The following is a 13,260-nucleotide window of genomic DNA, read 5'->3' as shown; positions in this document are numbered from 1 at the left end:
AGTTTTCAACTTGAGCAGCAATAGCATTAAATCGAGCAAAAATTGCATCCTTGTCAATACAAACTGCCATCGCAGGTTCTTTTATTTGATTTTTCTAAATTTAACATCAGTAGCTTTATAAAAGTCTAATATACTTACTGAATATGGCTTATCCATGAAGCAAAATATATTTCCAGGTTCTGAAACAATCCAATTTGATTCGTCAGCCTCAATATTAGTGGCTTGATCACCAATTTGAGCTGGGCTTTTAATTAAACGAATATTCCTTTGTGAAACTCTGCAATCTCCTTTCAATTTATTGTCTCTTCTAGACCACACCTTCATAGTCTTTTTGAGAGCTTTTACAATGACTTTTTTGTAAAGTTCTAAAAATGAAATTGCAAATTTTAAAAGTATTTCTCATTAAACATATGTACTTCTCATTCTACAAAAAATATAATTTGTATTTACTAGGCGATAATCTTTCTTCAGTGATCACAAATTAAATTCTCTTCAACTTCAGTGAAAATTACTGCAATAAAAGAAAGAATAACATATTATCTGCGTTTTAATCAGTAATTATTGAAAATTATTTTGGTAAAGATACTTAAAAGCGACACGTAATTACATTTTCATCGCTGTTAGTGTGATTATATGCATTTCCAAACATATGATGTTTCTTCGCTTAGGTTTTACTTATTACTACTATTACAAAAATATGAGAAACAAATTACAAAAGCCGCTAAAATAATCATTTTAGTCAATATGTTTTATCTACCCACCATATTTAGATTTAGCTGATTTGCTATAAATGTGAACGTCAACAGGAGCAGGCGCCGCAGTTTTAATCGATCGTCTAGTCGTAAATGGTGGCGTAGTAGGAATTTGTCCTTCTGCTAATTTTTTAAAATCTGGCATTCCTGCAGTTTCTGTTTCAGGAATATCATTATAGTATACGAAAGGTTCAATTTGAATTAATGAAGCAGCTAAATGGAAGGAATAAAATGTTTAGTACTTTATAATGCTAATATTTCATTTTAATGAGAAGCAGATACTTTAAATATTAAAAGCTTTTTCAGATTATTCGTTAAAAAGATATGCAGAATATCTTGTTTCAAAGATACTAATAAGAATAAATTTGTAATACAAAAAATGCAGTGATTTTTGATATGGCATTAATATAAGCCACGGTCTAACCTACTGCGTTGATTTGGGTTTCTGCGATTGTCATACAAATTAATAAGTGTCCTTTTGCAATTTCAGATGCAGGCCAACTGTAGCCTGTTCTTGCTGCTGGAAATCCTGGAACAGTATGTACAATCCACGCGCCATCATTTTGTCCAGGAGATGTGCTGATGATAATGACACCTGTCTCATAAACAATTTAAGTAATTGTGAAAATTTTGAATTTTTATTCATCCTACCTTTGCTGTTGGACTTTGTTTTCACATTAGGCACTGCTGGTGGAACGTTGTTGTACGCAAGAAACTTCACATTATCATGGGGTCCTACTACATTTTTCAGTGTAACTGCAAATGAATTCCCATTATTTTGAGTAACGGGTGCTGCACCATTTGCCCAATCATTAGGTGAATCTGAAGCGAGCAGTTTACCATTGTTCTGTGCAGGTCCTTTGTATAATATTGCCCTATACGTGTTGTAGCTTTTTATATCATGTTTTCATATTCATTTTTCCTATTTTGTTTTACTTAATGGAGCTAACCGAAGTATGAACATTTTTGTGGTTTCTACAAGAATGATGTAGGTAAGGAAATTTTCAAAATTTGTTACTTAAAATATTGCTGTTGTTGATAACCGCCTCTGGTTTCATTATGAACATAAAAATTACAATGAGGAAACTTCAAAAATTAACCAGATTATATATTTTGCAAGAATGATGTGCAATTATCATGAAGCTTACCAATCTGCATCTTGTTGTGCATTATTATTTTTGCATTTTGCATTCTGTGAAGATATAATGTTTGACAAAGCTAAAAATATAATAACTGTTCTCATCATTTGTTAACATCTATATGTGTTTCAACTAATGACACACAATGGGACATATATAAATATAAATTAAATAAATATTTATTTATTTATTTTTATTTATATATCTGTGCGTGTGCGTATATTTGTGTAAATGCGTTGATTGGAAAATATTTATGAAGCCGTATAGAGTCATTCTCAAAATGCAATTAAGCTTCATTGTGTTAATGTTCAGATGAACAAATATAATAATTAGCAGTTTCATTTTTTATAAGGATGGCTTGATTTAATTTTCAATTTGATGATGTGTAGGGTCTTTTATTTCAGATATTCCCACACGTTTGCGTTTCGAAATATTTCAAATTCCTGTTTTTTTCGGTATCAATAACATTCTTATAAAGTATGCGCAATTACAATTTATTTAGAAACACATACTATGTATGACTTGATCAGGTAGAGTTTGATTTATAACTTCAGGAAATTCGTGTTCCCAGAAAGCAAAGCATTTTTTGTCTGGTAACATTGTTCACAGATGGGATGAACATATAGGTATGTAAATCACGAAAAAAATGTTAGACATAAATGGGTATTGTACTAAGGCGATCATATAAGTAGCAATACATTCTGTTAGAGATCTAATGCACGCAGCATGACGCAGAAAACAGCAATGCTATTGAACATATATAAAACGCATCATGATAATTATCGTAAAATATATAGACAATTAAATTTTCAAAAATCAAAATAATTATAAGTTATTCGTAAAGTATGCATCGCCCCATAGTAAATTAATCAAAATTTTATTCCATTGCAGTTATGCAAGTTTCTTTGGTATCTTTAAAGAAGAATTGAACAAATTTTGTTTTCAAATAAAGTTGATTTCTATAGAAAAAATTTTAAATCCTTTTATTGGCACCTGCTGTACCAGCATTTACAAAATCAATTGTATCATCTACTTCTAAAAATAATGTGTGGCATAAAAATACTGTGAGACGCCAATTATAAATCAACATGACCATTATTTCATTAGTTACAATACAGAATGATTTACCTGACTTTCCACAAAAAGTACAGGAAATATTTTGTTCGTATAAAATGAGTGGCATTTCTTACAAAATGGCACATTTTTAATAACCATTTTCAATGACCTCTATAAATAGAAATTACTGCTATACGCATTTATAAATCTTAATTCTCAAAATAAAACTTAATTATCAGACATTTAGAAAAATTATATAACCAAATATTTTTACTGTTGCAATGCCCAAAATTTGGCGTAAGAAAGCTCAACAAGCCATGAAGTATAAAAATAAAACGTCATTGCTTACATATAGAACATAATAGACAAGAGCAAAAATTATTTTTATACAATAAATATCACTGTATTATATAAGAATTGTGAAGTGTTAGGTATATCTCATCTGCATAAGATTAATTCTGAGGCATTATTGGTAAAATATTAAATGGAACGTAACAAAAAGCAAAGATTTTCAAAGAATGTCTATGCGTTATCACCTACTACAATTGTCATTGCAGTTACTTCCAAAAAATTCTTGACGCACACCCCAAACATAAAATTAGCATCTCACTGATGCACAACTTCAACAGCTGGGCTGCACGATACGAATATTTCACATAATAGATTATCAAAGGGGAATCATTAATGGCGCAATACAGCAGTGTACCGGCATTTCTCAGCAGCTGAGGATAATCTAACGTCTAAATATAGTCTGCAAATATCTGACATGCATTATTATGAATTTTATACCAGCTCATATTCGTGGATCTATAATTCAACTCAAATTATGAAAATGAGAAAACGCAGCATAACATTTGTTTACAACACTTCAATTTCAACATGAAATGATTTCAAAATGAGAAAACGTATAACAAAATGTTCCTTTACCGTGCTCTATTTTAAAGTAAACTCATTTCTAAGAAGATAAATTACAACTGCTATTCATGAAAAGATTTCAAATCAGTTTACTATAAAACAGCAGTTTAGTTTATCCAATTTTACTTCCAAATAATGCAAAATTTTACTTTTCAATTCCACACAGCTATTCACTGTGGGCAGTTTTCAACTTGAGCAGCAATAGTATTAAATCTAGCAAAAATTGCAGCTTGGTCAAAACAAGCTGCCAGCGCAGGTTCTGTCGCTTGACTTTTCTAAATTCCAATAGAATGAATACATGAAAATTAATTTACTTTTTGTGTAGTTACAGCATATGGCTTATCCATAAAGCAAAATATATTTCCAGGTTCTGAAACAATCCAATTCGATTCGTCAGCCTCAATATTAGTGGCATGATCACCAATTTGAGCTGGGCTTTTAATTAAACGAATATTCCTCTGCAAAACTCTACAGTCTCCTTTTAATTTATTGTCTCTTCTAGACCAAACCTTTATGGTCTTCTTCAGTCCTCTTAATATAACTTTCCTGTACATTTCTAAAAAGACATTTTTAAATTTATTGTGGCTGCTTTCTCAGAAAAATTAGTTAATGCTTAAATATGTTAATATGATAAAATTTCCATTTGGCAATCATTCATCAATTATTGCAAGTTAGAAATTGTAGAACTTTTGATAAATCACCTCAAAAATGGAATACGTATGTTCTTATTCTTACATTTTAAAAAGAAAACCCTGAAGTTTCTACTTTTTCGGTTGATATGTGAAAATGCAGCTGATCATTTGACGTCATTCTAAGCATTTAATGAATTGCATTTATAAATCTGTGCCGTTCAGTGATTTATATTGTACATACTGTTGTTGTAAAAAGAACTGTTTATCAAAAATGATAAAAGAAAGTCACAAAAATATGAACAATTGACTTTTAATTATTAAAGCAGTTTTCACGTACTTACCATATCGAGATTTAGCTGATTTACTGAAGATTTGAACAGATACGGCACCTGCACCCGTCAGTTTTATTGATCGGCTGATAGTGAATGGTGGCATAGTAGAAATTTGTCCTTCTGCTAACTTTTTGAAATCTGGCATTCCTGCTGTTTCTGTTTCTGGGATATCATTGTAATATACAAATGGTTCAGCACGAAATAATGACGCGGCTAAATGACAAAAATGTAATCAATGCAATACCTTTTACTGCATTTAATGCTAATGTGCATTTTTTTAATTAAGTGAATGCAATTGGAAGTTCTTTTCTGTTAATGTTTTAATATAGCTATTTTCAGAATACTTTTATTTAAATATTCTAATATTATCTTTCAAGGTTTTTCTAATGATTAAATCAGAATTATTTTCAGTTTAAAAGAAGCGTTGCTGCTTGAATTATTTGAAATATTAATTGAGATTTTGCTGCAGACTAACCTATTGCGTTGATCTGGGTTTCTGCAATAGTCATGCAAATTAGTAAATGTCCTTTTGCAATTTCAGCTGCAGGCCAGCTGTAGCCTGTTTTTGCTGCTGGAAATCCTGGAACTGTATGCACAATCCACGCTCCGTCATTTACACCAACTGCGGTGCTGATCATAATAACTCCTACTTTTAAGAAAACCGTTGGCCATTTTAAAATGTTTAAATTTGAGCATTTTCTACCTTTGCCGTTTGATTTTGTTTTCACATTTGGTATTCCTGGAGGGACGTTGTTGTACGCAAGGAATTTTACATTAACGTTGTTTCCTACTACATCTGTCAGTATAACTCCAAAAGAATGTCCTGCTGCTTGTGTTACGTCACGTGCTCCATCAGCCCAATTGCCCGGCACATCTGATGCGAGTAATTTGCCAGTGTTCTGTGCAGGACCTTTGTATAATATTACCCTATATGCGTTTTACCTCCTTATATTATTTTTTGAAGTTCTGTTTTTGTACAGATTACAAAAAAATAAACTGACATAACAAACTGAGTGAATTTTTTTCAGTATTTATTGGAAGAATGGTTGTGCTGTGCAGTTTCAACCAAACTTTTCTGCAGTTTTAATTCACTTTGTCAGTTCTATTCTCAACATGAAATAAAGGAATAAGAAAATTTCGCAAATTGTTATTATTTTTAATTTTAATTTTTATGAATCTTAATGGATAATTTTATTTATCGTGTTTTCTGTTTGGATTGACGCCAGTGATAATGAAACTTACCAATCGGCATCTCCTGCACCACCTCTGTTTTTGCATTTGGAGTTCTGTGAAATTGTAATATCCGGTTGCAGAAGAAGCATAAAAACAAGAATCAGCATTTTGAAACGTGTATTTGTGTTTGAATTAATGATAATCTTCTTCTCCCTTATGTATGTATATAAATACATATATCTGTTTGTGTGAATGAAATAATTGAAAAATATTTATGGCCTTTAAGAAAGTGGCTACGTACATGCAATTAAACTGTACTTGACAGAAATTCAAATAAACAAGTACTGCAACTGTCAGTTTCATTGCACTTCATTTCAATATTGCTTTTGTAGAGTCGCTTGATTTAATTTCAAATTATGTTTTATTGTTGTGGTACATAGTGCTGCTTTCGTTTTTGAAATTGCTTTTGTTATGCTTACTTATATCCCAACAGCATTTTATCTCTCATCAACATTCTTTGGCAGTGATATTAATAACCGTTATATTGAGCTCTAAATACTGCTTCCTTCAAGCTATTTTTTATACATGATTGCCAATTACTTGTTTGGCAGAAGTTTCATGATTGAAAATATTTGATTCCACTTTCATGAATTTGAATAAATTTGAATGAATGGCACTAAAATGTTTGTTGATGACATGTTTTTCTTCAACCAGTTAGTATTGTAATAATGTTCTTTAAACTTACATTTCAAAAAATACTTTTAACTTTTGAAATGTTTTCATGTTTTTAAATTTTACAGAATTAGCAATTTTAGTTCTGATTTTGCTGTTTTCAATATCAACCGATGCATTCATTTTGTAATTGTGAAATTAAATAAGCAGCGCAATTATTTTAAAATACAGTGCACATTTCTGTAATTTATTGCAACTTTAATAATGTCTTAAAAAATTGAGCTTATGCTTTTTACAAAACTCTATAAAACTTTACGTGTAAACACAGTTTGTGCAACAAAACTATAATGAGAATAGAAATCTGTCAGTTGAAAAGCTATGATTCATAAAATCACAGAAAAAGACTGCAGTAAACGTAAGGCAGTTGGTACTTTAGTTTGAAATATTCCACGATATTACTTTATAATTTCTTACTGCTTTTCATTGTGGGCAATTTTCAACTTGAGCAGCAATGGCATCAAATCGAGCAAAAATTGTATTTTGGTCAATACAAACTGCCATCGCAGGTTCAGCTGCTTGACTTTTCTAAATTACAACTGAATAATAATATGAAAATTATTTTACTTTTAAAATAGTTACAGCATATGGCTTATCTGTGAAACAAAATATATTTCCAGGTTCTGAAACAATCCAATTTGATTGATCTGCTTCAATATTAGTGGCATGATCACCAATTTGAGCTGGACTTTTAATTAAACGTATATTCCTTTGTGAAACTCTACAGTCTCCTTTCAATTTATTGTCTCTTCTAGACCACACCTTTATAGTTTTCTTGAGTTTTTTTAATATGACTTTCTTGTAAAATTCTAAAATTTAAATTGTATTCTGATCTGCTTTTCCGGTAAATTTAATTGTTGATCTGAATATTAATTTCAATTGCATTAAAACGCAGTAATGTTTTTTTAGTGATCATAAATTGCCCAACAAGATTAGTTCGAATTATATTGAAAAGGTAAGACTTCTTTATCAATGGAAATACATTTTGCATTTTCCATAAATGACTTATTGTTACTAAATATTCATAAATAATTCTTGTTAATAAATTTTAATTATATAATTTTATGACAGTATTTGTTATGTACTTATCGCTATTTGCAAAAAATGTAATAAATAAATTACATTAAACATGAGAAACAAATTACATGTTTTGATTTACATACCATATCTAGATTTAGCAGATTTACTGTAAATATGAACGTCTATAGGAGTTGCACCAAACACAATTTTAATTGATTGCTTGATCGTAAATGGTGGCGAGATAGCAGTTTGTCCTTCTGCTAATTTTTTGAAATCTGCCATTCCTGCAATTTCTGATTCAGGAATATCATTGTAATACACAAATGGCTCTGCTCGAATTAATGATGAGGCTAAATGAAAAGATGTGAACTGAATATTAATGTTAGCATCATTTAATGCTAACATTTATTTTTTTAAGAAATTAATGCAAATTAAAGTTCTTTACTATACGTTCTTTGATAAAACTGTTTTCTGATTATTTTTCAATGTCCTGAGAATATTTTTCTAAGTTTTTATAATAATTTTTGTCAGAATTATTTTTAATATGAAGCTGCAATGATTTCAAAATTATTTGCAATATAGTTGTAATTATTTGCAATATATGGTTATTGACCAACCTATTGCGTTGATTTGTGTTTCTGCGATAGTCATGCAGATTAGTAAATGTCCTTTAGCAGTTTCAGCTGCAGGCCAGTTGTAACCTGTTTTCGCTGCCGGAAATCCTGGAACAGTATGTACAATCCATTTTCCTTCATTCGCTCCTGGAGCTGTGCTTACAATAATGACTCCTGCATCATAAATGGCATGAAAGCTTATGGATATTTTACGAATTCTAAAATTTTCTACCCTTGGTATTAGATTTCGTTTGTACGTTTGGTACTGCTGGTGGAACATTGTTGTACGCTAGAAATTTTATATTTGGAGAGTCTGCTACAACACCTGTCAATGATCCTGCAAATGAATGTCCTGCTGGATTTGCAAGCGGTGCTGCTCCATTATCCCAATTCCCAGGTGCTGTTGAAAGGAGCACTTTACCATTAGTTTGTGTTGGTCCTTTGTATAATATAACCCTATGTATATTGCTTTACTTTCCTGCATCGTGTTATGTTTTTAAACAATGCTTTTAAACAGTTTGATATGAAATTGATGAACATGCGAAAAAGTGTTATTAAAGATAATTAATACTGGTTGTTTGCAAGCAGTACGCCTAATTATTTTTTTTAATTTTCAACGAATGAGGTTATTGGTATGGAGAAATCTAATTTGTGCTGAAAAAGAAGGAAACTTTGATTGCTTTATTTTATTTTATTTAATATCCAAACTGTAAGCACTTGTCTCAAAACTTACCAATCTGCGTCTCCTGCTCCATTATTGCCACTGCATTTTAGATTTTGTGAAACTGTGATATTAGATAAAATCGAAAGCGAAAGTACAATTAATTTAAAGCGCCTCAGCATTTACTGACATATAACTTCGTGTGCATTAATGGCAAAGTGCTTATTGTAGGTTTATATATATTTGTGTTGGTGAATTAATTGAAAAATATTTATAATGTTATATGAGATGGTTAAGTAAATTTGATTTATTTTTGCTGTGCAAATACTCAAATAAATAAATATGGCAATCAACCATTTCATTGCGTTTGAAAGTTCAACGTTTTTTTTTATAAGCGAGGTTTATTTTATTTTAATTTTACTACATCTTTAAATTCGAAGTTTTTTGAAAATTAGTCTGTTTTCATATTTTAAATTGCTCAGTTTATTTCACTAATAAACATTAATTAATAATGATTAACAGACAATTGTCTAAAGGTTGGCATATTTCTTTTGTGAAAATATTGTTTATCTACTGTTATCTGTTGTTTATGAAGGGCTAAAGTTGCTCGATTGCAAAAACATCTGCAAAACTTTTGTAATATTAAAAATGTTTTAACAAAGTTATTCTGCATAGTTGCGGGATAAAATGTTTTTTAGTTCAAATCAGATTCAGTGTTATCTTTAAATGTTCTTTATCTTTTCTTATTTTTTTAATGTTCAATGTTTTTTGCCTTGATTTTCAACTTACAGTTTGTTTCTGCTTTATTTGAAGACGGCACTTGATAATTTGCATTTGATTTTATCACGAGCGCATGCGTACCAAGTAGGTGGCTTTGCGGTAAATATATCAAAACTCACTGCTATAAATTTAATCCAAATTATAACTTTGGGAAGCAACCTTATTTTTCTTTAACTGACAATTATAAATGGTCTGATAACTGTCCCTAGCTTAAAGCAATACCCTAAATCTGAGGTTGCAAGTGAATCTATTTGCGCAAAAAATTCTCACCAGGAAGCTTGAAACTTATAAATGAAGTTGCTCAAATTTGAAAATTCTGTAACAGCAGCAGTTGCTTCAAAAACTGTTGTCATATAGCATCTTTAGTAGGGTGATTTTCCAGATACGGAGTTGATAGATGGAATGAAACTAAAGATAAGAAAAAGCTCTTCGACATTTCTACATTTCTTATTTATTTTTTGTCTTATACTATAAAAAGAATGCACATTTTGTGCACACTGTGAGCAGTTTAAATTTGTTTCTTTGATTAATCGGCGTTGTAAAATAAAATAACGCGCTTTGGAATGCCAATCAAAGCTAGATGAAATGTTCTTTGCAGCATTTGCCAAGGATAAAAGAGTGCTACACAGTATTTACTTCACTTGTGAATTATATGAACAATTTCTGAAAAATCCGTTACAATATTGTATTGCCAATTATTAACGCTTTTCATTATTTTTATAAACGAACGGTTGAAGAATAGTAAGACAGAATTGTATTTTATGGTTTGTCAACGAAGAAGAAAACAGCACCGGGCCTGCTTGCTGCTGTTGTTTGTGAAGCTCAACTCCTGTTCCCTAGCATTCAATCGACTCGGTATTTTCAGTATGAAATATTGACAGTCTCATCCGTCCGTAATATGGAATTGGCAAAAGTCAAGATAAATGAGGGTGTAGTTTCATTTGTCCCAATCTAACCGCTTATTTTCACGTTTGAGTTCTATTGGCTGTCGCATTGTTGCGTCATTTTGATTTCCATTGATTAAACGGTTATACATCGAACCTGGTGATCAGATTGGTCAGTTTAATCCGTCAAAGGGCCCGCTCTGTTAAGGCGTGTGTAAAAGAGCCTAAAAATGAAGCAAATCAGTTATTTAGAATCTGAAAAGAATCTAATTTTTCTCTTTTTACATAAAGTTTCAGATATTGGAAAATAATTTCTTATTAGGTATTAATGGTCCATATGCAAGCTCGTTGCAAAAAATTGTGTATTATTTTATTTAGATTTCTGAGATAAAGAAAATTGATGAAACATTAGATTATTGTTCTTATGACAAATAAAAATGATTGGGACCGGTAAAACCGAAATAGAATTTAAGAAATAAAAGAAAAAATGGGGGCAGAGGGAATTCCTTAAGTGACCAATGAAAAATTACAACCAATAAAGCAGGACCGCCAAAAGTTGGCCAGGCGGTTATGTAATAAAATTGACTCTACACATTTTGAGTTTATATTTAAAATAATTTAGATTATTAATTATAATGTATTATTTTGTTGAAATTTTAAATTAATATAATTATGTTTTTGAGTGATAATGTTTTCAAAAGTTACTTTTTTTGACAAAGATTTTTTACAAAAGCTAATACTTGATTTATTGAAATGCTATACTGTACATTTATCAAAGCAAATTTTGGTTGTTTTATTCATGAAGCAAACTGCCATTATAAACGACGAAACTGTGCGAAGATTAGTAGTTACAAAACGTTTAAAAGAAAAGGAAGAAAGCATAAATAGCTTAGATTTCAGTCCTGACGGGCTTGTTCTTGCTACAGCTTCAGATGAAGATTCTATAAACATTTACTCTATCAACAACGCTAGGTAAATATAGATGTGGTCATCTAGTAATGGTTTTTAAGTTGAAGTTTTAGCTTGAAGTTACAGGTTAACAGCAAGAAATATGGATGTGAACTGATTCGATTTTTGCGCTCAAGCGATTATGTTTTACATGGTTCTACAAAAATCGACTGTATGCATTTTTAAGATTAATTTTTTGATGTTTTTTGCATCATATTTTGAGATTTTAATATTCAGCGATAATATATTTTTTATTTATTTGTGAAAATCATGGAAAATTGTCAACTAATTTTGCTAGAATTTACTGTAAATAATGTCGATTTGTCTTATTTATTGATTGTTAATAATCAGCTTTATAAACTTTAAAACATGTAAGCGATGAACTTGTTTTTCAGAAAGAGCTGAAAACAGTTTCAGTTTAACAGATTGCTTAAATTTATTTTTTGCCTTTACTATAATGAAGTATATTTAAGTTTGATTTTGATTTTTATATGATATTCTTTTCTGTTAATTTTTAAACAAATTTTTTAACTTCTGTTCCATTTTAATATAATATGTGTTTTGAGAACATTTTAATATTAATATTTATATATTTAAACATTTTTATATGTATTTTAGCCAGTGTTCGGTATTTATCCATTGTTGAAAACAAATACATTCGTTATTTTTCCGGACACACAGACAGGTTTAATTTAATGCTTTGTTGTTTAATTTAAAGCAGTATATTTGTCTTGTCAGGGTTGTTTGCGTGGCGACTCATCCTAATGAAGAATTGTTTTTATCCGGATCGAGAGACAAAACAATTCGGCTTTGGGATGCCAGAGTAAACGGTTCTCAAGTAAATTTTAAAATGAAATTTAAAAAGTCAAAAATAAAGCACTGTGATCTTGCAGGGTAGTTACGCAACTTCTATCGAATCTTATCTGGATTTTGATCCAGATGGTCTGATGTTTGCTGCTATTACAGACAAAAACACTTTCAGTTTTTTCGATTTCCGAGCTTTAGATAAGGTGCCGTTATGTTTATTTAATTTTTCAGTTTCGAAGTATTTGTTCTGAAAACGTTTGCTTACCAATTTCATTTTTGGATAGGGCCCCTATAACAATTTTCCTATTCCAGAAGCTGATTACGACCAAAAGATTTCTAGCTTAAAATTTTCACCTTGTGGAAATATGATTATGCTTACCACTTTTGATGGAAATATATATCTTCTTGACGGTTTACATGGCAATTTGCTTCATACTTTATCGGTAAGATTTATTTTTGCAATTTGCTCGTAAAAATGGGAAATTTTGCAGGACCATGTATCTGATGGATCGTCATTCTTAGAAGCTTCTTTTACCAAAGATTCAGCTTACGTTTTTGCAGGTTTGTTTGAACGTTTCCATACATATATACATGCATACGTACGTACATATATATGTATATATCTGTGTGTATGCATATGTGCTAATATATTTAATAAATTTACTTGTATAGGTTCTTGTGACGGTAACGTTTATGTGTGGAAAACCGACAGCGGTTCAAAATATATAGCATGTGCGGTCCAAATGGCGAAAGCATTCACAGTCAACCCGTCCGTTGTTTGCGCTTTAATCAAAATATTGGTTATAGGGGACCGCATC

General features: G+C 30.6%; 3 protein-coding genes across 3 annotated transcripts; 1 reads left to right on the top strand and 2 right to left on the bottom strand.

Moving 5' to 3' along the window:
• Positions 1 to 138: 138 nt before the first annotated feature.
• On the bottom strand, positions 139 to 6,166 carry Tsp_12382 (deoxyribonuclease II superfamily; the record flags this gene model as incomplete). The annotated part of the gene is made up of 10 exons (XM_003366379.1): positions 6,069 to 6,166; positions 5,302 to 5,753; positions 4,836 to 5,039; positions 4,177 to 4,418; positions 3,558 to 3,687; positions 1,901 to 1,970; positions 1,404 to 1,627; positions 1,177 to 1,347; positions 762 to 965; positions 139 to 365 (listed from the first exon to the last, which is right to left on the bottom strand). Coding segments are annotated over exons 1-10 (2,022 nt in total), but the record flags the coding sequence as incomplete, so codon positions are not given.
• Positions 6,167 to 7,883: 1,717 nt separating this feature from the next.
• Positions 7,884 to 9,117, bottom strand: Tsp_12381 (conserved hypothetical protein). The gene is made up of 3 exons (XM_003366378.1): positions 9,096 to 9,117; positions 8,366 to 8,536; positions 7,884 to 8,146 (listed from the first exon to the last, which is right to left on the bottom strand). Exons 1-3 carry the CDS (start codon positions 9,115 to 9,117, stop codon positions 7,884 to 7,886), a joined length of 456 nt encoding a protein of 151 aa, XP_003366426.1.
• Positions 9,118 to 11,440: 2,323 nt separating this feature from the next.
• Positions 11,441 to 13,171, top strand: Tsp_12380 (WD repeat-containing protein 82). Its single transcript, XM_003366377.1, has 10 exons — positions 11,441 to 11,544; positions 11,588 to 11,659; positions 11,710 to 11,789; positions 12,254 to 12,320; positions 12,374 to 12,473; positions 12,529 to 12,584; positions 12,674 to 12,680; positions 12,727 to 12,885; positions 12,934 to 12,993; positions 13,115 to 13,171. Exons 1-10 carry the CDS (start codon positions 11,441 to 11,443, stop codon positions 13,169 to 13,171), a joined length of 762 nt encoding a protein of 253 aa, XP_003366425.1.
• Positions 13,172 to 13,260: the final 89 nt, after the last annotated feature.

Source organism: Trichinella spiralis, assembly GCF_000181795.1.
Source record: "Trichinella spiralis strain ISS 195 chromosome Unknown Scfld6096, whole genome shotgun sequence".
Lineage (NCBI taxonomy): Eukaryota > Metazoa > Nematoda > Enoplea > Trichinellida > Trichinellidae > Trichinella > Trichinella spiralis.
This window is presented reverse-complemented; position numbering and strand designations above follow the sequence as displayed.

Bases quoted from the DNA above. Each gene is read 5' to 3' on its own strand.
- Tsp_12381 (XM_003366378.1), bottom strand. From the start codon at position 9,117: ATGGAGCAGGAGACGCAGATTG. The intron at 8,537-9,095 runs GTAAGTTTTGAG...TTTATGATGCAG, and splicing joins GGAGCAGGAGACGCAGATTG to GAGTCATTATTGTAAGCACA. The intron at 8,147-8,365 runs GTTGGTCAATAA...AATAAATGTTAG, and splicing joins AACACAAATCAACGCAATAG to CATTAAATGATGCTAACATT.
- Tsp_12380 (XM_003366377.1), top strand. From the start codon at position 11,441: ATGCTATACTGTACATTTATCAAAGCAAATTTTGGTTGTTTTATTCAT. The intron at 12,321-12,373 runs GTTTAATTTAAT...TTGTCTTGTCAG, and splicing joins TTTTCCGGACACACAGACAG to GGTTGTTTGCGTGGCGACTC. The intron at 12,474-12,528 runs GTAAATTTTAAA...GTGATCTTGCAG, and splicing joins CCAGAGTAAACGGTTCTCAA to GGTAGTTACGCAACTTCTAT.